This window comes from Dreissena polymorpha, chromosome 6 (assembly GCF_020536995.1).
Source record: "Dreissena polymorpha isolate Duluth1 chromosome 6, UMN_Dpol_1.0, whole genome shotgun sequence".
In the NCBI taxonomy this organism is placed as follows: Eukaryota; Metazoa; Mollusca; class Bivalvia; order Myida; family Dreissenidae; genus Dreissena; species Dreissena polymorpha.
The window spans coordinates 26,009,891-26,034,174 of NC_068360.1; the positions used below are offsets into that span (position 1 = coordinate 26,009,891).

Below are 24,284 nucleotides of genomic sequence, written 5' to 3' on the forward strand. Positions count from 1 at the left end.
AAGTTTCTGAGACATAGCCCTACAATGTTTCATGACAAGACGGATAGACGGACTGACCATCCCAATTCTATATCCTTCTGCCTTAGGCAGGGGATACTCGTTTATTATAGTTTCATTTTGGATGGATGCATATGTTACAATTTGGTCAATAATGCCATTAAATAGGCTAGCAAATTGAATGCAGTTTTACTGCTTTCTTTGGCATTTTTTGACAAACCAAGGATTTAAACCATCATTTTCATTCTATTATTGCCATGTGATTACAAACAAACACGGTTGGTCACCAACAAAAAATGTTGTTTCATTAAATTATGTGCAATAACAACTATGTTTTACCTTGCACTTTAAACTAAACCTCCTGTAATTTTTGCTGGGTCTTGTGTTGCCCCGAGAGCTTTAATTTTATTACAATTCTCATGTATGATTTCCATTGAATACATAGTTATTCTAGCAATAAAAGGCATTTAGTGACACACTAATAAAATTCCCTAATCTGTGAAGAAGTCTTTTTAAGATAAGGTCCATTTTACCCATTTGCTGCTTTCATTTCAGAGTAACAATATTGGTAGTATTTCTATTACCTTTATAAGTTTTGTCTAGAATAGCTCTCTCATGGACATCTTTAGTTTTACTTGTTTCTTCGATACAATTAAAAAGTGAGAATGCAACACCATTAAAATTTTCCATTTTGTGATTTATTGCAATTATTTTACTGCATGTTAGTTGAAATGGAGTGAAGACTAAATTAAACACAAGTATTTACACCTGCAGAAATGTCTTTTATATGAGAATACATACACAAAAGGAATTTTAAACAAGCAAATTCGTTGAATTTATATCCCCCGCCAATATGCTTCTGGACACAAAAGTGTTATATTTGACACTCAAAAAAGCATTTTTTCAAGATACAAAGGACCATAACTCCGTTATTAACAGATGGTGTACAATGCCATTTGGCGTGCATCATCCTCTTATTGATATACATACCCATACCAAGTTTCAATGAAATCCCCCAAAGCACTTCTAAGATATGGCTCCGGACACACACAAAAAGCATTTTTCAAGATACAAAGGGCCATAACTCCGTTATTAACAGATGGTGTACAATGCCATTTGGCGTGCATCATTCTCTTATCCATATATATACTCATACCAAGTTTCAATGAAATCCGCCAAAGCACTTCCAATTGAAGGCTCCGAACGGACGGACGGAAAGACAGAAGGACGAACAACGCCAAAACAATTTCCACTCGCCTATGGCGGGGGATAATAAGGTATAAACACAATTATTTCCATTCTTAATACGTTAACATTCTTTGCGTAACAAATTTTACAAGGGTTAAGGTAAAATACGCCTAATAAATGTCAATCAAATTAACTTAAATTAAAGAAAAGACGTATATTAAAAGTGAAGAAAAAATTTGACATGTTTATTTATTACATGATTTACCCAAAAACAGATAAGTGACTAACAAATGCAATGTTTCCATGATGAAGTATGAACAAATGATGATGCCAGATTTTGTATACAATACACGGTATGGTGAAGAATCCACTGTTTCACCCTGTAGCAAACCTTCAAGTCTCTGGCCCCTCACCTCCTGGAACAAGCTGTAAACAATGGTCCAATTAAAAAAGTATTGTACACAATATTAAGAGGTGGTTACCATAAATCACAAAGAATGAAGTCATTCAAATTCAATTCATAAGACAATTTTTCAATGTACATGTAGTATTGTAGTACCGGCATTTGGAGTCTCTATGTGCAAGTAATAAACATTACCGGCATTTGGAGTCCCTATGTGCAAGTAATAAACATGAGGGCTTAACCTGACTTGGTCAATATAACACAACTGAATGACAAAAGTGTTGTTTATTTGGCAATATATCATGAAAATGAGAAAAGTATTCCTTCATATAAGCTAGTTACGTGATAGAAAATAATATGTATACTTTTGTATGAATATGATGTACTTGTGTATAAGTCTGAATAAACTGTCTGTCTCTCTGTCTGTCTGTCTGTATAATTTCTCGCTAGATCATTATACATGTACCTACCCTAACACACACTTTTTGCTCAATATTTCCAATAGAACTAAAGGTACTGAGCGCACACTTTATTCTATTTTTAGCAGCAGTTACCTAAACTTAGACCCAATAGACACTTGATGCAACACCATGCTAGGTAACCAACTAGAGACAGATTAATGTGTTTCCTTATTTTTGTAAGTAGAAAAAGGGTCATAATTCTTATAAATTCAGAGTTATGAGCCTAGGAAAATGACCTCAGATGACGATCCCAAAAATAACATTTGTAAGTTTTAAAGGGGGCATAATTCTGCTAAAAAGTCGGTTCAAAGTTATAGGTCTTAGTCAGTGACTGACTATATTTATTAATAGCCATGAATTCACATGTAGTAGTCATACATGTAGACATACAGAGTTGTTGCAAGCAAATGTTTGCCTGAAGTACAAAAAAAGGTCATATATATATATAATGCTGCTATTTGAAAGAGGAAGTTATGGGACTTTGTCAGTGACCCCACATAATGATCCTGAAGACGTGTGGAGTTTTAATTGAATATCGTTAGAAGTTACAGAGATATGTACCTGCTACATGCAAACCTGAAGCAAAATATCATCTTGCACAAATATTAAACTGATCACCAAGTTTAAGGGGAAATAATCCAGCTTAAAAGCTGGTTACAATTTTAGGTTTAGGTCTTGGTAGTTGTTCATGACCTTGACTTTCTATAAACACCCTGAAGTTTTATTTCAATTTCTTGGTTGATACGGATATATGGAAACGTTGGAAGCAAATGTTAACCTGAGTTTTTTTATGAACAAATCAATGATCCCAAATATATTAACAGTTTTAAATGAACAACTGTAGAAGAAACAGTGATATTGAGATGCTGCACATTAATCTTCTCCAGAGCATAATGGAGATGCAAACGCAGATGCATGTCGTTTGTTCTTTGAAAATAAAACATAAGGGCCAAGATGTCCCTAAATTGCTCATCAATGTTAAGGAGCAACGCCATTATTGACCCCTGGAGCATTTGAACAAACTTAGGAGAGGACCGATAAACTAAGTTACAAGCTTCACACTTAACCCTAGAATCATGCAATTTCATACATTTCAGAAGTTATTTGATATATAAGTCTATATAAATAGTTGCCCCCTTGGGTGTAGCCAGCTTTGACCCAAGAGGGATTATTAACCCTTTCAGTGCGGGAACCGAATTTTGAAGGCCTTTGCAAACAGTTTGGATCCAGATGAGACGCCACAGAATGTGCCGTCCCATCAGGATCCAAACTGTTTGCTATTCTGATAGTATTCTTTGAAAAAAATCGAAGAAAATGCTAATTTTAGAAATTCAGCAGACGACATTTTAGCAGAAGACAAATTTCCCAGCATGCAAACGGTTAAACAAAATTGAGTAATCATCTAAATACAATGTCACACACAAAAAATTCAAATACTAACCCTTTTGGTTTCAGATATTTTTACAATTATTATTCCCAGGGGTGAATTTGAACACTTTTAGTGGAGGAATTTTATAAAATAATACTCATACTAATGATAATTTAATCACTGACACTTGCAATGTCAGAGAATATTTTTTGAGTTCCTATTTTTAAAATATTTTTTTAGTTCTTTATATGAAGCAGACCACAACTTTGCAAGAATCACCCAAAAATCATCTGCAAAGTTTCCTGAAATCAGCACAATCAGCTTGAGGAGGAGATGTTACTTGTAAGAAAAATGTACCAAAGACAAATCTGACAACTCATAAGGCACAACAGGCAAAATAGTTGATCCCAAAATTATAAGTCAAAATTCTGAACACTGAACAGGGACTTCTTTTTAAATTTAATATTTATTAAATCATTTGCACATAAAACACATGATATACAATTGCTATACTAACCATGGTAATGTTGTTCCCATTTAGTAGGATTTGATCCAGCTTGGTGACTCGCCTTCCCTCTGGAGTGCTTTCACTTTAAATATAAGTATCTAACAAGTGATTATGTAACTGAAAACCTGCTAGGGCATTTATTTATGAAACAAGAGCACGATTGCCCTGAGGAAATCACCTGAGTTCCAAGTGCACCAATGGTCAAAGACTTGTCATATGACATCATTTTTTACCACACTTGATTCAAACATGGCCTTGATAGTAAAGAAAAACTTCTAACAAAGTTTGATCAAGATTGAGTCATACAGGCTTCTAGAATGGTAGTATTGGTTTTCTATGATTTGACCCAGTGACATTATTTTTGTTAACACCTGTCCAGATTCAATCTTGGCATAGCTACTGTAAAGATGTGTCTTGTTCTGAGAAAACTGGACATAAAGCATGCGCGTAAAGAGTCGTCCCAGATTAGCCTGTGCAGTCCACACAGGCTAATCAGGGACAACACTTTCCGCTTAAACTAGATATTAGGTAAAAAGGGACTTCCTTTAAACGAAAAATACCATTTAAGCGGAAAGTGTCGTCCCTGATTAGCCTGTGCGGACTGCACAAGCTAATCTGGGACAACAATTAACGCACATGCATTTTGCCCAATTTTCACAGAACAAGACACAGATAAACAATCGGACCAAGTTTCATCGAGGTTGAGTGATAAATGTGGCTTCTAGAGTGGTAACAAGCTTTTTCAAAATATGACCTCGTTACTTATTTTTTGGACACACATGACCAAGATAAAAACTGGGCCTAAATATCGTCAAGATAAACAAGTGAACTCAAGATTGATTTCTTAATGAAGCTCTTAGGGTAGTAAAAAGTGGTGATTTAGTTTTTGGACAAACCTTACCCAGATTGAAATCTTGCCTAATTCTTATCAAGTTTCTTAAAGATTGAGTCACAAATGTGACTTCTAGAATGGTAAAAAAGTTTTTCCAAGTTATACCTGGTAACCTAGTTTTCGGACGATAATGACCCAGACTCAAATTTGGAAAAGATATTTTCAATACAAATATTCTGACCTTGTGCATCAAGATTGAGTTATAAATTTGGCATAAAGAGTGGTGACAAGGTTTTTAAAAAGATATGATCTAGTGACATAGTTTAATGACAAACATGATTGGACAGTGACATAGAGGTTGTACAAATAAGCATCTGAACATTTTTCATTAAGAGAATCTAGCTAAAAAGTTGACAAAAAACATTGTACACCACACAATGTCACACTTAGGATGATCACAATAGCTGACCAAGTGAGCTAATAAAAGTTATGCAATTAAATAAAATAAACTGACAATTGATGATAAACAAGCAAATTTGTTGAATTGATATCCCCCGCCAATATGCTTCTGGACACAAAAGTGTTATATTTGACACTCAAAAAAGCAATTTTTCAAGATACAAAGGGCCATATAACTCCGATATAAACAGATGGTGTACAATGCCATTTGGCGTGCATCATCCCCTTATCCATATCTATACTCATACCAAGTTTAAATGAAATCCGCAAAAGCACTTTCAAGATATGGCTCCGGACGGACGGAAAGACAGACGGACGAAGGACGGACGGAAGGACGGACAACGCCAAAACAATATTTCTCCGCCTATGGCGGGGGATAAAAATATGTGTGCTTGTGAGTATTTAAGTTAAAAACAACAGAAGCCAGTTTTTTGTAGGTACTAAAATCTGGCATTATGAAAGAGGTATGTAAATGTTCAAACATAAATATACTAAATATATACTGGTCAACATTATTGATAACATACAAGGCAAAATAAGAATCACATATTTTTTTTATACATGAAATCCTTATTCTTTAGGAAGTTGAATACACTTTTAAGACATAATTACCAAAAGTAAAAGACATACACTGTTCAGTAAGCTTAGATCACTCTAACCAATATGTTGTTACAGCTTCAAGTGCACATATTGTATATACATGTACTTACTAGATACTTAGTGTGTGGAAATGCTCAATAATTCATGAAGAATACTTACAACTCAATTACATCTTCTAATACCATGTCTGCTAGGAGTAAAGGATATATATTCTTAAATAGATCTCAACATTTAGTACATCTCCCATCCAGCTCTTTCAGTATAACCTTAGTAAATATACTACTGAAAACACTTTACTTGTCAATTTTGAAGCATTTGTTAGCAAATCAACAACAACACTAATTTCCCAATTTTAGCGAAAACAACGTCTTTTTTTCCCAATCCAAGGGACCCAGACTCATTCCCAAAATGATGAAAAACAAGGATATCAGTAAAACTGATGGATGCTCCCCAATGATGCTTTGTCGATATATGGTTTGTGTGGAAAAAAGTGTGACCTAAAGAAAATCTATTATTAGCCTCAGTGACCTTGACCCCAGTGACCTCAAAAAGGTAGACGTCCATGCAAGGTACCTACATCCCAAATATATAAGAGATCAATCAAATATTGAAGGCGCTATGAGAAACTGTAACAAAAGCATGACAGAAAATCTATTATTAGCCTCGGTGACCTTGACCCCAGTGACCTCAAATCTCAACAAAAGGTAGAGGTCAATGCAAAGTACCTACATTGCAAATATGGAAGAGATCGGTAAAGTATTAAAGGTGCTATTAGAAACTGTAACAAAAGCGTGACGGAAAATCTATTATTAGCCTCGATGACCTTGACCTTGAACCAAGTGACCTCAAACCTCATCAAAAGGTAGAGGTCCATGCAAGGTACCTGCCAAATATGAAAGAGAATGGTAAAGTATTTAAGGTGCTATAAGAAACGGTACCAAAAGTGTGAAAGAAGGAAGTATATTAAAGGAAGTAAGGACAAACTGGTAACTATATGCTCCGCCAAAAATTTATTTCGGGGAGCATAAAAACACTGGAATACTTTAAAGAACTGAAAAGCTTTGTGATTCGTGTTAGCTGACTACAAAGTCAAAACATTGATGGGTGCTGACACTATATTAAATATCATTCAGCATACCAGTATACCAGTACAATGGGTTCTTACATTTTCTTTATTTTATATTTTTTACCTAAAAATAACACGAGCTTTGTCACAGACGTGACAAATACCCCCACATGCCGCATTGACACAGAATATTTTGCGTGTTGTCTTCACAAAAAACAGCGGACACCATGCTAATTGTTTAAAACGCACTAAGTGACCCCGTGACCTAGTTTATGACCCAGCATGGCCCATGTTCAAACTTGACCTACACATCATCTAGATACAACTTCTGACCAAGCATGGTGAAGATCTGATGTAAACTACTTGAATTAGAGAGCAGACACCAAAATGAATGTTAAAAAATGCACTAAATGACCCCGTGACCTAGTTTTTGGCCCGACAGCTTATGTTCAAACATGGCCTAGAGATCATGTAGATAAAACTTGTGACCAAGTTTGGTGAAGATTGGATGAAAACTACTTGAATTAGAGAGCGGACAACATGGTGAGGTTTAAAACGCACTAAGTGACCCCGTGACCTAGTTTTTGACCCGGCATGACCCATATTCAAACTTGATCTATACATTATCTAGATACTACTTCTGACCAAGTTTGGTGAAGATTGGATGAAAACTACTTGAACAAGCAAATTCGTTGAATTGATATCCCCCGCCAATATGCTTCTGGACACAAAAGTGTTATATTTGACACTCAAAAAAGCAATTTTTCAAGATACAAAGGGCCATATAACTCCGATATAAACAGATGGTGTACAATGCCATTTGGCGTGCATCATCATCTTATCCATATATATACTCATACCAAGTTTCAATGAAATCCGCCAAAGCACTTCCAAGATATGGCTCCGGACAGACAGACGGAAAGACGGACGGACGGATGAACAACGTCAAAACAATATCCCTCCGCCTATGGCCGATGATAATTAGAGAGCGGACAACATGCTTAATGTTTTAAATGCACTAAGTGACCCCGTGACCTAGTTTGTGACCCGGCATGACCCAAATTTGAACTTGACCTAGACATCATCTAGATACAACTTCTGACCAAGTTTGGTGAAGATCGGATGAAAACTACTTGAATTAGAGAGCAGACACTTAATACAGACCGACAGACAGACAAGTTCACTACTATATACCCCCCTAAACTTCTTTTGTGGGGGTATAAAAAATAAAACATTTCACAACAGTTAGTTTTAAAATCTTAACACTATATTCCAGATATTAATTTAATTACAATGACTACCAAACTATTACAGAGTATTGGTACTCATTTGTTTCACCCACAATTTGGCCACAAAGGATACTGACATAGTCATCAAAACCCAGCAGTATTCCTACCAGCTCCTTGTCGTTCTTCATAATTATATGTATCCTTGATCCAATACATTTGTCCACTAACTCTAAAATATAAAAACACAAATTGATTATAATATATATCAAGTATATTAAAGTCCTATTGAAAATAGACCTTAGTTTATGAGAAATCATAAGAATAGATAAAAATAATAAAATGTTACAAGCGTGAATTAATACATTTTTTATAAATATTTTGTTTCAAATAATAATTGCTTTTATCATTTAGTGATGTAACAGCTCTGACAGCTCACTGATTAAGAAGGTAGCTTTTTAATCTAAAGGTCACTCATTTCAGCCCAGAACTAATTTTTTTTTTTTCCTTTACAATATTGTTTTCTTGTAAAATACAGGAGCTCTTTAGTTCTGACATTTACATTTATCAATCGAAAGCATTACATGACAAACTTCACAAGTTTTAATTAAAACTGTGGAAACCCCTTAAAGCTACTTAAATGTCGATCTTTGCATGTGACATGTAACCAAGATGTAGTGTACTAGGTGTTTAACATTTACAGTGCGGGAACCGGATTTAGAAGGCCTTTGCAAACAGTTTGGATCCAGATGAGACGCCACAGAACGTGGCGTCTCATCAGGATCCAAACTGTTTGCTATTCTGATAGTGTTCTTTGAAAAAAATCGAAGAAAATGCTAATTTTAGAAATTCAGCAGAAGACATTTTAGCAGACGACAAATTTCCCAGCATGCAAAGGGTTAACACAGGAAACAGGCCTAAATGACTCTGAGTAGTCTCTAGAATTAGGCATCTTCAGTGATTTTGTTCTTATACTTCAATAGACAGAGAAATCTATAAGCCCTAGCCTTTTTCGTGAAGCCAAACTTTGTCAATTGAACGCACCTGTGTGACCGAAAGTATTAACTTGTATGCCACATATCAGTAAAAACAACAATCAGGTTTAACATGAACTAAGATGGAGAATGGAAAAATACACTGGAAACAGGAACAGGTCCATTGATTGCATGTGCTGTGTTATAAAACTTAACCATTTGCATGCTGGAAAATTTGTCGTCTGCTACAATGTCGTCTGCCGAATTTATAAAATTGGCATTTTCTTCGATATTTTTCAAAGAATACTATCAGAATAGCAAACAGTTTGGATCCTGATGAGACGCCACGTTCTGAAATTCGGTTCCAGCACTGAAAGAGTTAAATTGATCTTACACTTTGTAACACAATAGTAACTTATTGATTTGATGTGTTCACTGGCAGGGAGTTCAGTTTTGGAACAACACTGCTGCATCTTTTCTTCTTTGGGAATCTTTTCTGAGGCCAATTACAGAATAAGAATTTTTTTTGCTTGATTTGGAAAGTATCCCTTATTCTCATAGTATTGGCCATCTTCATGGTATCATGACTTTAACGAAAAAAAACAAACTGTGTTTGTGAAACACAATGCCCCCTACTGCGCTGCTTTGAAGCCATATATTTGACCTTTAACCTTGAAGGATGACCTTGACCTTTCACCACTCAAAATGTGCAGCTCCAGAAGATACACATGCATGCAAAATATCAAGTACCTATCATCAATTTTGCAAAAGTTATGACCAAGGTTAACGTTTTGGGACAGACACACACATACAATGACAGACAGACACATACACTGACAGAAAGAAAGAAAGAAATAACGTAACACACAATTGTTAGTTTGTTTATGGATTAATAGTAGCTTTATCCAATGTTTTATATGCCGCTTATTTTTGAATAAAATGTAACAATATTTTAAGCATAACATGAGCTAGAGTTTCGTTTTTTCATTAATATACTTTTTTAAGAACAAGCACATACTCATTGTAACAAATCTAAGCAACTGATCAGAAGGGCCGATGTTATGAGAACCATTGTACATGAGACAGATTACTACAAGTAGCTAAATCTAGCCAGTATTTTGTAAAAGCAATGCCGATTTACATGCAGTTTTCGTTGTTATGTCCAATAATACACATGAAACTATAGATTGACAAATAACAAATGTGTGTTTTGGTCAGGGCTAGACATAAACTTTTGAAGCCACTTGTCCAGTCGGACAAGTAGACCAAAATTTCACTTGTCCTGACCAAAAAGCAACTTGTCCTGACCATTATATCTTATACTGCTCAGTACTTTGCAAAATAATAAAATAATACAAGATGCTCAAATCATAAAGACTTTAATCGTTCAAAATACATGTTAACATTATTGTAGGCAATTTCAATACAAAAAGAACTGACTAGAAGAACAGGAAAACTCGAGATAATTGATTTTTAAAAATTATACAAAGCCATAATACCTTTTGAAGTTTCTTGTGATTTTGAAGACAACAAGAGATGTGTTCGTCAGAAACACAATGCCCCCTACAGCGCCGCTTTGAAATTATTATTTTTTTTAATTTCTTTTTTGACCTTTGACCTTGAAGGATGACCTTGACCGTGAACTTCCACCACTCAAAATGTGCGGCTTCATGAGATACACATGCATGCCAAGTATCAAGTTGCTATCTTGAATATTGCAAAAGTTATGGCCAACGTTAATGTTTTTTTCGGACGGACAGACGCACAGACTGACGGACAGTTCAACTGATATATGCCACCCTACCAGGGCCATACAAAACCAGAGGAATGCAGATATGACATTTTTAAGCAGACGGCATTGTACTAACGAAAACAAACCACGAATGGTAATGATGTCATAAAATCATTTTATACATAAAGATGACGTCACAACGTTAATTGTCTGTAAGATTGATGTGTACCAGTGTCATAAAATGCATATTCTTTACAAGGGAGAATATTTTTGTTATCTTGGCAAAGAAAAATGTTAAGGGTTGCTTCCCTTGTGAACAGTATGGTGTAGTATCACATGTAGCTATCAGAATACCGGCAGAGCTCCAGATAAGGGCCGTACAGCTGTGAATACGGCTTTTTCATGAAGGTTTACGCATTTATTTTTAAAAACTTGACGTACAATTACGACTTTAATATCCCTTTTACGCATTTCCGAAAAAATCTGGCCGTACCGATACATCCGCGTCAGCGCGGCGTGATTTGTTGGTCTCTAACCTAACGGCACTTTTCGTTAATTTAAATTACAGAAAAGTTGTAGACTGGGTTCCGGTATTATTGTCTATTACGTCGCGTGATTTCAGGTAACTCGTAAACCCGCCAAAAACAATATGTCTGCGTGCAAGGGAAGGCCGGCTAAACCGAAAGCTGTTCAAAAAAACACTTTCTTGTCATACAATCATAAATGGCTACATACGGTCGTCTAACCATCCTGACATTCAGAAAAAGACATTGTCGCCCCGATATTAAACGATTTGATTGCATCGGTGGCTAAAAACGTTAGAAAACACGATGGGAAACGGATCCAAACAAAAACTGTTGAAGATTGGAAAACCAAATATGATTGGCTCGTCATCGAGAAAATAGAAGAGGTTTTATGGTTAAATTGGAAATTTGCTATGCCAACTTTGACAGTTAACTGCTAAAGCAATGATTTTTTTGAGATGAGACAGTGAAATTAAGGTTTATTTACTTAGCTTACTAGTTGCAAAGTTGGCTTGTGTTTTCTTGTCAAGACAAATGAAGAAATAGTATTTAGTCATTAGTTTAATGTGTAGTTGTATTTGCATCATAATTCAGAATGGAAAACCTAATACAGTAACTGTTTAAGAAGCTAAATATATTTATTGCTGCAAATGTTTCTGTTAAGTCAGTTATACACCCTTCAATATCCAAGAATACTGGTAGTACAGTACTACCTGTATTTTTGGATATGGTAGTACAGGTACTAATTGATTTTCAGTGTACCGGTACTCCTTTTCTTTCTGTCAGTGGCAGTACCGTTACTAATTTCACAAATCCTTATCTGGAGCTCTGATAACGGTATCTTGCCCTTTGTTGTATAAACGTAAACAAAATATAATCCAAAAAGGTTTGTGGTAACTCCACAGAAATAACGGATTTAAAGGCATTTTTTCTAAGTAATTAAATTATAACTATAACAACCACTTATCCTGTCTGACTCAGTGATTTTATTTTCTTTTCTTTTATTTGCTTTTATTTGTTACAGCCTGTGCCATTTGAATTGGGAAAATTAGCGTGATAAACCGTGAAATTGGGAAAAATTGCGCGATAAACCATGAAATTGGGAAAAATTAAGCATTATAAATATGATTATAAGTAACAGAATTAATATTGTTTTTAAGTGCATATTCAGGGGTTTTTTCTAGCCATTTTGGGAAAAGGAGTCTGGTCAAATTGGGATTCTATTTTGGATAAATGAAAGTGGCAAATTTGGGAATTATTTATCGACAAAAAGAACTAAATTAAACAAAAGGTATACATTTTGTAGGATGTTTATAAAATAAAATCGAGATCTAGAGTTAAGAAATCCAGGGCTCTCGCTGGGTTATAATTTTCATTCGCCACCCATTTTCGCCATTTATTAAAAAATTTGTTTTCGCCACTTTAAACAAATATGAGCCATTTTGTAGCCATTCTTAAATCCTATTATTCAAAGTGTATACAATTCATTTCCGTAGTGTGTAGCTTTTTACCAACAAATACAATTCAAACATAGGGAAATGTATGTCATTCATATTTATTTATATTCACCATAAAGACATACAACAATATATATTTTGTCAAGATAATTGTTTACTATCTAGCTGTTAATCTGTAGCATACATATTATGGCATGCAAATGATCTCATATTATGCACAGTTTTTAAAAGTAGGTACCCAACGTTTGATCATTTTATAAAATGCATATAACCGTCAAAATGATTCATTGTTGAGGGTTACAACAGCAAATCAATTAAATTAAAAACATTTTATATAATGTATTGGGAGGGGAGGGTGGAATATTGACAGACTTTTGAAAAAATGGGTCTAATTTTGACCCCCCTCTGTCGCCACCAACAAATAAGTCCTAAAACAAGTGTAAGTAAATTTCTGTTTACAATAAACTAATTTTTACACCTGAAATATAATTATATTTCTAACAATTTATTACATGTGTTAACTGGCAATAGTTTGGGGGTATTTTAATTGCAAATAAAATAAACTAATATCATTTAACTGTTGATCGGCACAAAATTTAACCAGGGTTTTTTTTCCACTTTTTGGGAAGCTAGCCCATGGCTTTGGAATTGGGAATTTTATCTGTATTTTTATGAAATTGGGAAAATAAATTCATTAGCCTTTTTTTCCACACGAAAAGTCCACTGATTAGGGAAATACTAAATTTGATTTAACTCTTCATAATCATTCAAATTAAAAGAAAAAAAAATCATATAATACTTTGTTAGATGTAATTGAATTAAAATTGAGATAAAATACACATAAGACTTCTTTCTAAAAAAAAAAAAAAAAAAAAGTATTTTTTTTTTTTTTAATTGGGAATTTTTTGCCACATTTTGGGAAAAAAGTATACTTTTTGGGATTGGGAACATAGCCGAATTTCGGCTATAAAATCGGGCCAAAAAAAACCCTGTTAACATAATTGCTTCATAACATTACTTTAATCAGCACCGATTTTGTAACGTCGCTTTCAAACTGTGAGATCATCAATTGACACTATACTTGTCCATCTCTAATTAATTATAGAGTATGACAAAGTGTTGATACGGAACAGACATATACAGGCTGTCAAGTGACCTTTTTTCAAAAAGTAGGAAAAATTAGGAACTACTTTTGGAAAAAAAGTAGGAAAAAAGTAGGAACTTTTCCCCCAAAAATAGGAATACATAATACAAAATCTTTAGACACAGGTCCAGGAAACATAGCGTGAAACAGAGCAGGAGTGCCATCACATGTTCTGAATGGAAACCCACTTGAAGCTACCTTAAGGGTCCAGAGGATTTCATCCTTTTGTACCTGTTCCTTGTGTGACGTATGTACTTGCATACAGATAGATTTATCCCCACCACCCTCAAAGAGCTGCTTGGGTTTGGAGCACTTCCAAACAAACGCTTTTTGTGAATTATCATGCATGTATTTCATGTTTTCCTGGTGTTTTTGTCCGTCTGCATGACTCAGTTGATTAGCACCAGAATAACCAGGGGCGGTTCCAGGATTTCTGGTTGAAAGATTCGCTGGGGGTCCAGGGGTCCGCTAGGGCCCCTGGTGGGTGCAAGGCAAAGCCGTGCTAGGGGTTCCAGGGGGGGGCAAAGCCCCTCGTAAGCTCCTCGATTTTAGTGATTTTGAAGGCTTTGACAACCACTTCTGGAGCATGTCACGCCTTATATACTTTCTTCAAAGTACCTTCTTATAATACCAAAAAAGAGCATAGTTTATTGTTTGGGGGTCCAGGGGGGCTTTGCCCCTCGGAAGCTTTTACGATTTTAATGATTTTGAAGGCTTTGACAACCACTTCTGGAGCATGTCACGCCTTATATACTTTCATTAAAATACCTTCTTATAATGCCAAAAAAGTGCATAGTTTATAGTTTTGGGGGTCCAGGGGGGCGAAGCCCCCTGGAAGCTCCACCATCTTAGTGATTTTGTAGGCTTTGACAAGTTTAAATAGGTGATTTAGATCTAGTTAAGTGTGAAACATCGAATGAATTGATTTTACTTTAAAATGACGATTTATGGGGGGGGGGGGCATACGCCCCCCCCCTGGATCCGCCTATGATTACTACACGAGATTGACTTCATGCAGACAGTACAATATCCTGCAAACTCATTGCCAGTATCTCTCTTGCACCACGATCCAAGTGTATTTCCACTGTTGTCTAACTTCTCCATCCATGAAGGGTTAAACTTTGTTTTCCCACTAGGCATTTTAGCACTTATAGTGTAACTGTATCAATGATAATTAAGCTTCAAGCAAAACTACCCTGTTAAAGAAGTATAATTAGATGCTGTTCAATTTGGTATATCATCAAATAAGAGGTTAGAGGTCTTCTGTGTAGAGGTTTATTTTATCTGATTTTGGGGAAAGGGCCTGGCCTTTTTGAGGGGAAAAAAACGCGCGAAACGCCGGATTTTTGGGGGAAAAAATCACACGAAACGCCGGATTTTGGGGGAAAATAAGGGAAGTCTTAAATAATCAATTAAGCATATTTTACTGTTTTTAAAACAAATTCAAGGAAACAGAAAATTTAATTATGCAATATTTTTCTATTTTCTACACTGGATCAGGTTAACTTATATATTTAAAGGTTTTAAAAAAAAAAAAAAAAAAATATTTTTTTTTTTGGAGGGGAAAATGAAATGTAGGGGAAAGTTTACCAGCTGCGGAGTACAAAAAATCGGAGGGGAAAGGGCCAATTTTCGGCGGGTCACAAAGAAGGAAAAAAAAACCTGTTGTTTCAATATAAAAATGGTAACATATTGTGCATGACAAATTTATTTAGTGATACACCAACTTGTTGTACAAGATTAATACTAGTATATGAAGCAGTGTCAATGCTCTGCTACAGCTACATTTTGAAACCTTTAAATTGACAATAGGGTGCAGTTATAATGACTTAAGTTACATTCAAAATGACTGGTCATTGCAGAGCAGATTATGCAACTGGAGAAAGGACCTTATAACCTTATCACCTGACATCTTTTATGACGTCATTGATTGGTCAATGAAACAGTTGCACTACATTGTTTATTCCAGTTTCAAATAATGGTTTTTACATCAATGATGGCGTCGCGGGAGTGTTATGATGCGGTTTAATATTTTTAATACTACGCTGTAACACCTTGGAAGTTACCTCACTAGCTATGGCATCATCAGAAAATGTATCAGGGCATTAAGGCTCTGTGCATTTATCTTTAATTAATAAACATGATGTACCTATGATATCAATAGGACATCATATCTGTTGTCATGTAATAAGGAATTTATTACATTATGTAAATTTTGTAAATGATAAAAACTCGGCAAAGCATCAGTTTTATCTTTTTCAAATAACTTGTGTAATAAATTCAATATTACATAACCACTCATGCAATACATGTATCTCTATATCTCTACATTCCAAACAGCAATATCATGTAAACATGCATAATTAAGGTTTGGTCAAATTGTTGTCAAGTGAAACAAAATAAAACTGGAATAAACAATAAGGTTCCCTCAGCTCTTGCATCACTGGGAACTTTGTAAGGTAGTGAAGTCTGCAGTGTACAAATGCTAAGGAAGTAAAAAAGGCACTATTGTTACTTAAAAAAAAACTTTTTTCAATAATTTCAAAAGTTACATAAGAAATAAATATCTATGCTTCCTGAAAAGGTGCTAGCAGACAGTCAGCATGGGTTGTCAGGTCTCATCTAGATGAATGCACCTTAACAGGGATACAGTCATGCCATAGATTCATTCATCCTGCAAGTTTACTAAATAAACTCTTAAAGATTTTTTTTTTCTCCATTGAAAATGAACAAGAGATGTGTTCCTCAGAAACACAATGCTCCCTATAACGCTGCTTTGAATTTTTTTTTTTTTTACCTTTGACCTTGAAGGATGACCATGACCCTGAAATTCCACCACTCAAAATGTGCAGCTTCATGAGAACGCCACTTTGATTATTATTTTTTGGGACCTTTGACCTTGAAGGATGACCTTGACCTTGAACTTCCACCACTCAAAATGTGCAGCTTCATGAGATGCACATGCATGCCAAATATCAAGTTGCTATCTTGAATATTGAAAAAGTTATGGCCAATGTTAAAGTTTTTTTCGGACGGACAGACTGACATACTGACTGACATACTGACTGACGGACAGTTCAACTGCTATATGCCACCCTACCAGGTGCATAAAAGTAGGAATAGTAGATTTGGTAAAAAAATAGGAAAAAGTAGGATCCTGATGAAAAAGTAGGAACAAGGGACAAAATTGTCACAAAACCAGGTTTTCATTGTGAAAAAAAATCTGATAAAGGGAGACAACTCAAACTGAACTTTTGAAATGAACAAACAAAATTAACCCCCTTTGTAAGTTTGTTTTAAAATAAATCTATTTTTAGTCGTGGCGACCTTGACATTGGAGATATTGACGTGATTCTTTCGTGCGACACACCGTCCCATGATGGTGAACAAATGTGCAAAATGATTTTAAAATCTCATAATGAATGACATAGTTATAGCCCAGACAAGCTCATTTATGGCTATTTTTTACCTTTGAACTCAAAAGTGTGACCTTGACCTTGGAGATATTGACGTAATTTTTTCGCGCGACACACCGTCTAATGATGGTTAACAAATGTGCCAAATGATTTTAAAATCTCACAATGAACGACAAAGTTATGGCCCGGACAAGCTTGTTCCGCCCGCCCGCCAGCCAGCCCGCCAGCCAGCCCGCCCGCATTCGCCAATCTAATAACCAGTTTTTTCCTTCGGAAAACCTGGTTAAAAAGTATGACCGCTTGACAGCCTGCATATACGTAACATCAGAACAAACAAACCTATTAGCTTTGTAAAATGCTTCCAATATGACGACACTTCTTATTTTAGCACGTGTGCAAAACATGCACGCTTTTTATGCGTGGCAAATACTGCGTTATGATTTGAGAATGCTCATTCCTGCAAGGTAGATTCCACGAAGGGGGAGAAGCTATGGGAAGACTGGCTAGATTTTCAGAATATTTTGCCGAATTTACATGTTTGAGATTTGTACATGCAGGAAATTGTTTCCTGTCAAGTCACTTATGCCATTTGTTTTGCAAAAAAAAAAAAAAATGTTTTTTCGCCACTAGTTTTTAGCAAATTGACAGATTTAATAGCCACTCTTCTAAAACTTTCGCATTTGGCGACAATTGCGAATGGCAGCGGGAGCCCTGAAATTATAATTATTAAAGTCAAAAGAGACTTCTTTCTTTAAAAAAAAAAAAAAAAATTTGGAGGGGGGGGGGGGGAATTGGGCTTTTTTGGGGGAAATTTTTGGCAGATTTTTGGGAAAAACGTGGAATTTTGCAATTGGGAAGCAGCGAAAATCGGCGGTAATTTTCAGGGCCCTCAAGCTATCAAATCTGCCCAGGGTTCGACATTAACTTTTTTTACAGCCAGACCATCGGACCAGCTCCTCTTAAAATGTACTAGCCCGAATATGACGTCTACTAGACCATAAATGACATAACAAATAAACACAATTGTGTCGTGTGACTGTTTAATCAATTATTTATCAGTAAATAATTATTGAACACAAGAAAGTCATTTTGATGCAAAGAGTAAAAAATAAAATAAAACTATTTAACAACATAAATTGTTTGTTATAATTTCACTGTTTATCACCAGTCAAATAAATGATGTCTGTACAGCAGGTGACATTTATTCAAGGTCATCAAATTCTGGCCTCCTTGACCGCTGTGCTCCATGCAACCACAGCTCCAAGGCCCTTTTTCCAGCATAATCTGTGTCAGTTTTACCGTCGGATTCTTCTTTATTAACTTATTTGTCGGATGAAAATTCAATCTTGAACAAAGCCATTCTTTAAATAACATTCTCTCGTCTGCTACGCCAAAATGTTTACATTGATGATACCGATTGTCAATAGAAGTCGTAAAAACATGATGTAAAGTTCTAAGACACTTCAGAAAATCATTAATATTCATGACAACTTGACCAATGGAAACAAGCAATTTCTGTGGGAAGCTCTCCTTCGCGTCTAAAAATAGCGATGAAGCATGTGAATTCTCCGCGTTTATTTATATACGCTAGTTTTGTTCTGATGTAAATAACGGATACGAGAGTTATTTTACACATTAAAAGAAAAAGGTTTTCGGTTAGGTATAGTTATATGAATCAGTATATATTTGTTATGTACGACCAGTCGGACAAGCAAGCCCACAGCTTTACTAGCCCGACCTCCGATCTTACTAGACAATGTCTGTCGGACGTGCCTTAGTGTCGAACCCTGCTGCCGCCGAATTTCGGCGGCAGTCCCCTACCTGAAAAGTATACTTTTTCCCCCCAAAACTGATTTTTTTCCCTTCAAAAAATGAGAAAAAAAATCGCTGATTTATAGTTGAAAATTGACTCCAATATATCACTGTCCGTTATATTGCGTTGTCCAATATATCACAAATCGGCTATGGTTATGGCTCCCAAAAATGTGACGAGCATTATCCCCAAATAACATGTTTTAATCTGAGAATTTGCAGAAATAAAATCAGGTACAAGCTAGTATTTTACCCTTTTTTTCACCCACTTCAATTTTCTGTTTAATCAGATATTCATAATCCAGTTTTGACCAAATTGTTTGGTTTCATTGTACATCACTGTAACACCTGTGTACTGCGATAAACAATAACTCCTCTTGCCAAACATCAGGTCATTTCGGGTGTTAACATTCTCTCTTGAAATTGCTTTGAACTGCCAAAACGCACCAGTGCACACATGAAGGTGTATACAATTTTAACTGTAAATGTCACAAGTCAATACTGACCTATCTCAACAATTAATGCGCGTTAGATACAGTGTAAACTACTGACTTTTAATTGAGAGGCAAAGCTCCCTCAGTTTGTCAAAATGAACCATGCTTTCCATGAGGATAAGATGACGTCATTGTTGTTATTTTGTACATGGGGTCTAATTTGTGCATGCTTGCTTGAACAATAAAACTTGGCAATTGTTTTCGGATTACAAATTTAATAATACGAATTTGAAAATACTTACATGGAATAATGTTTTGTTTTATACCAATGAATAACATATGGATAAAATACATACTTCAATAAGGTAAGAAAAAAGCGTGTTTTGAGATTGGCAAATTATGCTAATGCATACTTAAACATGCAATTATAACCTGACAATGTATATTGCAAGCCGGATATATCTAGGTCGCGATCTTTGGACCCCTTCAACCGCAATTTATTTGGACTTTAAAATAAGATTACTGTAATAAAGATTGAGTATAAGTCCACCTTTCTGTCCTATAGACAGTCACATATATAGAAATATATGTTTATAACAGTTCAACACAGTTGTTGTGTTTTGTTATAAAAAATTCCCCCATTTACAAAAAAATCCCCCTCCCAGGGGTGGCGAAATCTCAAAAAACTATACTTGTCCACGGACAACCATTTAGGAAATTTAACTTGCTCGTTGCTGAACTACACTTGTCCGTTAATGTTTAAATAAATTATAAACGCATTTATTGATTAATGTTAAATAATGTGGAATATATCAAAATGAGTATGATTTGCTTGTTTTGTTTATAATTGTATTTCAATGGTACATTCATTATAGCAGTATATTACAGGGTTCGACACTAAGGCACGTCCGACAGACATTGTCTAGTAAGATCGGTGGTCGGGCTAGTAAAACTGCGGGCTAGCTTGTCCCACTGGTCGTACATAAAAAATCTATACTGATTCATATAACTATAACTAACTTGCGTGAAAACCTTTATATTTAACGTGTAAAATTGCTCTCGTATCCGTTATTTACATTAAAACAAAACTAGTGTATTTAAATAAACGCGGAGCATCCACATGATTCATCGCTATTTATAGACGCAAAGGAGAGCTTCCTGCAGAAATTGCTTGTTTCCATTGGTAAAGTAGTCATGAATATATATGATTTTCTGAAGTGTCGTAAAATTGTAGAGCATGATTTTACGACTTCTATCGAAAATCGGTATTGTCAATGTAAACATTTGTTCGTAGCAGACAAGAGAATGTAATTTAAAGAATGGCTTTGTTCAAGTTTGGATTTTCGTCCGACAAATCAGTTAATAAAAAAGAATCCAAAGCTTAAACTGACACGAAACGTAAATATGAAGAAACACGAAAACGTCAATTTTATCCTAGATGGAAAATCGATTCAGTTCCCATGGATTGAATTTGACGGAGAAAAGCAAAAAAAAGTTTTATTTTATTGTTTTACTCTAGGCATCAAAAAAAATCTGGTGTTCACTGATTATTTACTGATAAATCCTGATTAAACAGTTACATGACACAATTGTGTTCATTTGCTATGTCATTTGTGGTCTAGTAGACATCAGGTTCGGGCTAGTACATTTTAAGAGGAGCTGGTCCGACGGTCTTGCTGTAAAAAAAGTTAATGTCGAACCCTGTATTATAAACAATATAAAGACTTTCTCAAACTTTAAATCTTGCGAAGCTAGTGTTATTAAAACATGTGCAAAACATAAGTACATTGTAATCTTAACAAATTAAACTAGTCCAATATGTGAACCTCATCAGACTGAGGCTCCGCTACTGGTAGCAATTTGATTATATAAACTGGTAACCATTGAAAATCGGTTAGCCAAGTTTCTTGAAAAGTTCTGGTGCGTTTACTTAGATCATATTTTTTATCATAATCTTACTTAGTTTTTTGGGAGGTGGGCTGCTCAAAGCTTCGGGTTTCTGCTCCGTTGTTGAAGATTAAAAAAAAAATTTCATCTTTACCATTAAAGTCGTCTTAATAACAAGGTAGACCGTGTTTTGATTATCTTAGATTGATACTTTTTATTTCCGTCTGATTGTAAAAATAAAGAAACCAGTCTGTACACTGTCTAACAGTCGGGCCGAATGTTGAAAATGCGGCATGCTCCCGGTCTCATATAGAATAAGGGAGATCACTGCGCAGGAAAGTGCATGTATTTAAGCTTGATTGCTCCGCAAATAGCACTGACAATGTAATCGCGTGTCAACATCCGGTTTTGTAAAACTTAATTATGGCTTTAATACAATGTATTTTTGTATACCTGGACGCGACTTTTAAAAAGCTTGTTGTCCACGGACAACTTAATTGAAAAAGTCAGTTGCCCAGACAAGCAAATGTACGACTAGGGCAACTCAGACATTTGATTTCGCCACCCCTGCCTCCTAAGGGCTGCAGACCCCTTCCCCCAAAGTAGTGTGAGGGCGCTGATTTTGGGCTAAAAAAATCACTGCACTGACTAGCAAATTTTTTACTTAGTTGTCAGGACTCATAATTTGGTTGTCCCAGACAGTTGGGCTACCCTTAATGTCGAGCCCTTGTTTTGGTATTTGTTCACTTCCAAAATGTGTATGTTTTCATACAGACTTGCTACCGTTTACCAGTACTTTATACAAAAATGTGTTGGTCTGTCAGACATGACCTCCTGTTTATCTCACATAAGACCACAATCAAACAAAAAATATGCCTCACACAAAATGAAGTAATATGTCTTCCACAACATAACAACTTTGATACATAATGGCTACTAAGTGGAAAACATATAATTCCATATTTCATTTTCTTAAGCGTTTGAATGACGTTGATGAATTACCGGCTTTTCAATTACAAATGTAGTATGATTTTAACGCCGCACTAATAATGCGATTTTTAAACCACTCCTGTAAAGATCTTATTAGTGACTTTATAAAAAGCGAAGTTCTTTATGAAATGACAACATATTCAACAGATTAATGTTACCTAGTGGCAAAAGTTGCGACGGGTTTGTGAAAGTCGCCATGTTTTGTGGGGGTCATAAAACGCTTGTTCCCTCGCGGTCAAAACGGTCACGTGTAAAGACGGTATTCATGTTTGTCGGGACTACGCTATCATTCAGCAATACCTGAACTAATTAGACATCTGGACCAAAACATTTGGAATGCGCTTCAATCAAACAAATGATACATCCAGATCATTAACCAAAAATCATCTTATTTCTATCAGCTTGAGAACCACATCTTTGAACAAGTTTCGGAGCATACAGATCTCGGGGTAACAATATCTAAAGACTTAACTTGGAACTCTCACATAAACAAGATCTCGAAAAAGCGAACTCCACACTTGGCGTCCTCGTGCGAAATATTGTTTGGTCGATTCTAGCATACAGCTCCATCGTTCGGGACCCATTCCTACAAAAGGACATTGAAAAACTTAAGACAATCCCAGAGCAGGAAGCGAGCATTTCCGGTGACAACTCCAACAAAACACCAGGCTGCATTTCAAGTATGCTACACGACATGCTGATCCCTACACTCCAAGAAAGAAAGAATGCCAACCGATTGACTTTTTTTCTTTAAGGTTGTTAAGCGGCTGGTGCCAGACTTGCCATGCCACAACACCAGTCCGTAAATCAAAACGCAGAGTTACTGCACTTTGTTTTCTATATTTCAAGGCAGAAAATATATTCGAACGTTACTCACTAAATAAATCAAATTGTTTTGAGTAAATGCCATGCAATACTTAACAAAACAAACCCTCGTTCTTCCCTAAGACAATATAAGATTTGAATAAACTAGAAGATACTGTTGTACGTCACGACAATACAGTTGACAACTTCAGGTCAACAGCCCTACAATGGGATTAACCATTCTCTCTTCCGTTGCGTCAATGCTGATAGGCTGTGCATCCACAACCAGATACAGAGACCTTATGTTAATTTACAAATTCTGTTTTTCTTGCTGGTAAAACAAAACATTCGGATTTTATTTTAATTAAAAATAATATAAGATATTGTAAAACGCAAAAGCTGCTGAACAGCGAGTAAAACGATATATTTAAACAGATCCCACAACAGCTAAGGGCTCGATGAATAAAAAAAAGTAGTTTCTTTTAGAAGTCGATCGGCATTGAACACGCTGTTGATGCTTTGTTCATATATATACAACTACAGGACAAAGAGCGGATTATTGATGTTCGCTTTCAAACAATTAACGCGAATTCTTGAGCACAAGAGTGTTCGGACACCATGACACATAATTTCTTTGAAAATAACTAAATTAACTTAAATATATGTATTGTGAATAATGGGAACACAACCAAAGAGTGTCACAATTGAAAATAATCTTTAAACTTCAGTACGGTACAGTAATTTGATTTATCAATTGTCAATCAAATTTAAAACAATATTGTCAGAAAATAATAGCAAGAGTATTCGAAAATTATTGTATACCATTTAACTCTAGTAAGGTCTAGTTATGCTAAAATGTAGTACACTCAACATTCGTGTATCCATTTCAGGTGCATTTAATAGCATGACTTGATATACATTCTGACGAGTTATACATGTAAACAATGTGAACGTCCAGGAGAAAATCGTATTGAAGCAGGTGCTCCTCTTTATGACAGGAA

At 35.5% G+C, this 24,284-nt stretch overlaps 1 protein-coding gene across 2 annotated transcripts; it reads right to left on the reverse strand.

Moving 5' to 3' along the window:
- Positions 1-673: 673 nt before the first annotated feature.
- On the reverse strand, positions 674-22,764 carry LOC127834537 (U6 snRNA-associated Sm-like protein LSm5). Of its 2 annotated transcripts, none has more exons than XM_052360442.1 (5): positions 22,638-22,764; positions 8,246-8,341; positions 5,977-6,004; positions 3,936-4,008; positions 674-1,611 (listed from the first exon to the last, which is right to left on the reverse strand). In XM_052360442.1, exons 1-5 carry the CDS (start codon positions 22,675-22,677, stop codon positions 1,579-1,581), a joined length of 270 nt encoding a protein of 89 aa, XP_052216402.1. In that variant the 5' UTR covers positions 22,678-22,764; the 3' UTR covers positions 674-1,578. The 2 variants fall into 2 exon arrangements, with proteins under 2 accessions (XP_052216402.1, XP_052216399.1); XM_052360439.1 differs by lacking the exon at positions 22,638-22,764 and adding an exon at positions 19,721-19,807.
- Positions 22,765-24,284: the final 1,520 nt, after the last annotated feature.

Coding starts and splice junctions, on each gene's coding strand:
- LOC127834537 (XM_052360439.1), bottom strand. CDS start 19,775: ATGGAAAGCATGGTTCATTTTGACAAACTGAGGGAGCTTTGCCTCTCA. Junction 4,009..5,976: donor TTAGAAGATGTAATTGAGTT/GTAAGTATTCTT, acceptor TTATATTTAAAG/TGAAAGCACTCCAGAGGGAA. Junction 1,612..3,935: donor ATGGGAACAACATTACCATG/GTTAGTATAGCA, acceptor CATTGTTTACAG/CTTGTTCCAGGAGGTGAGGG.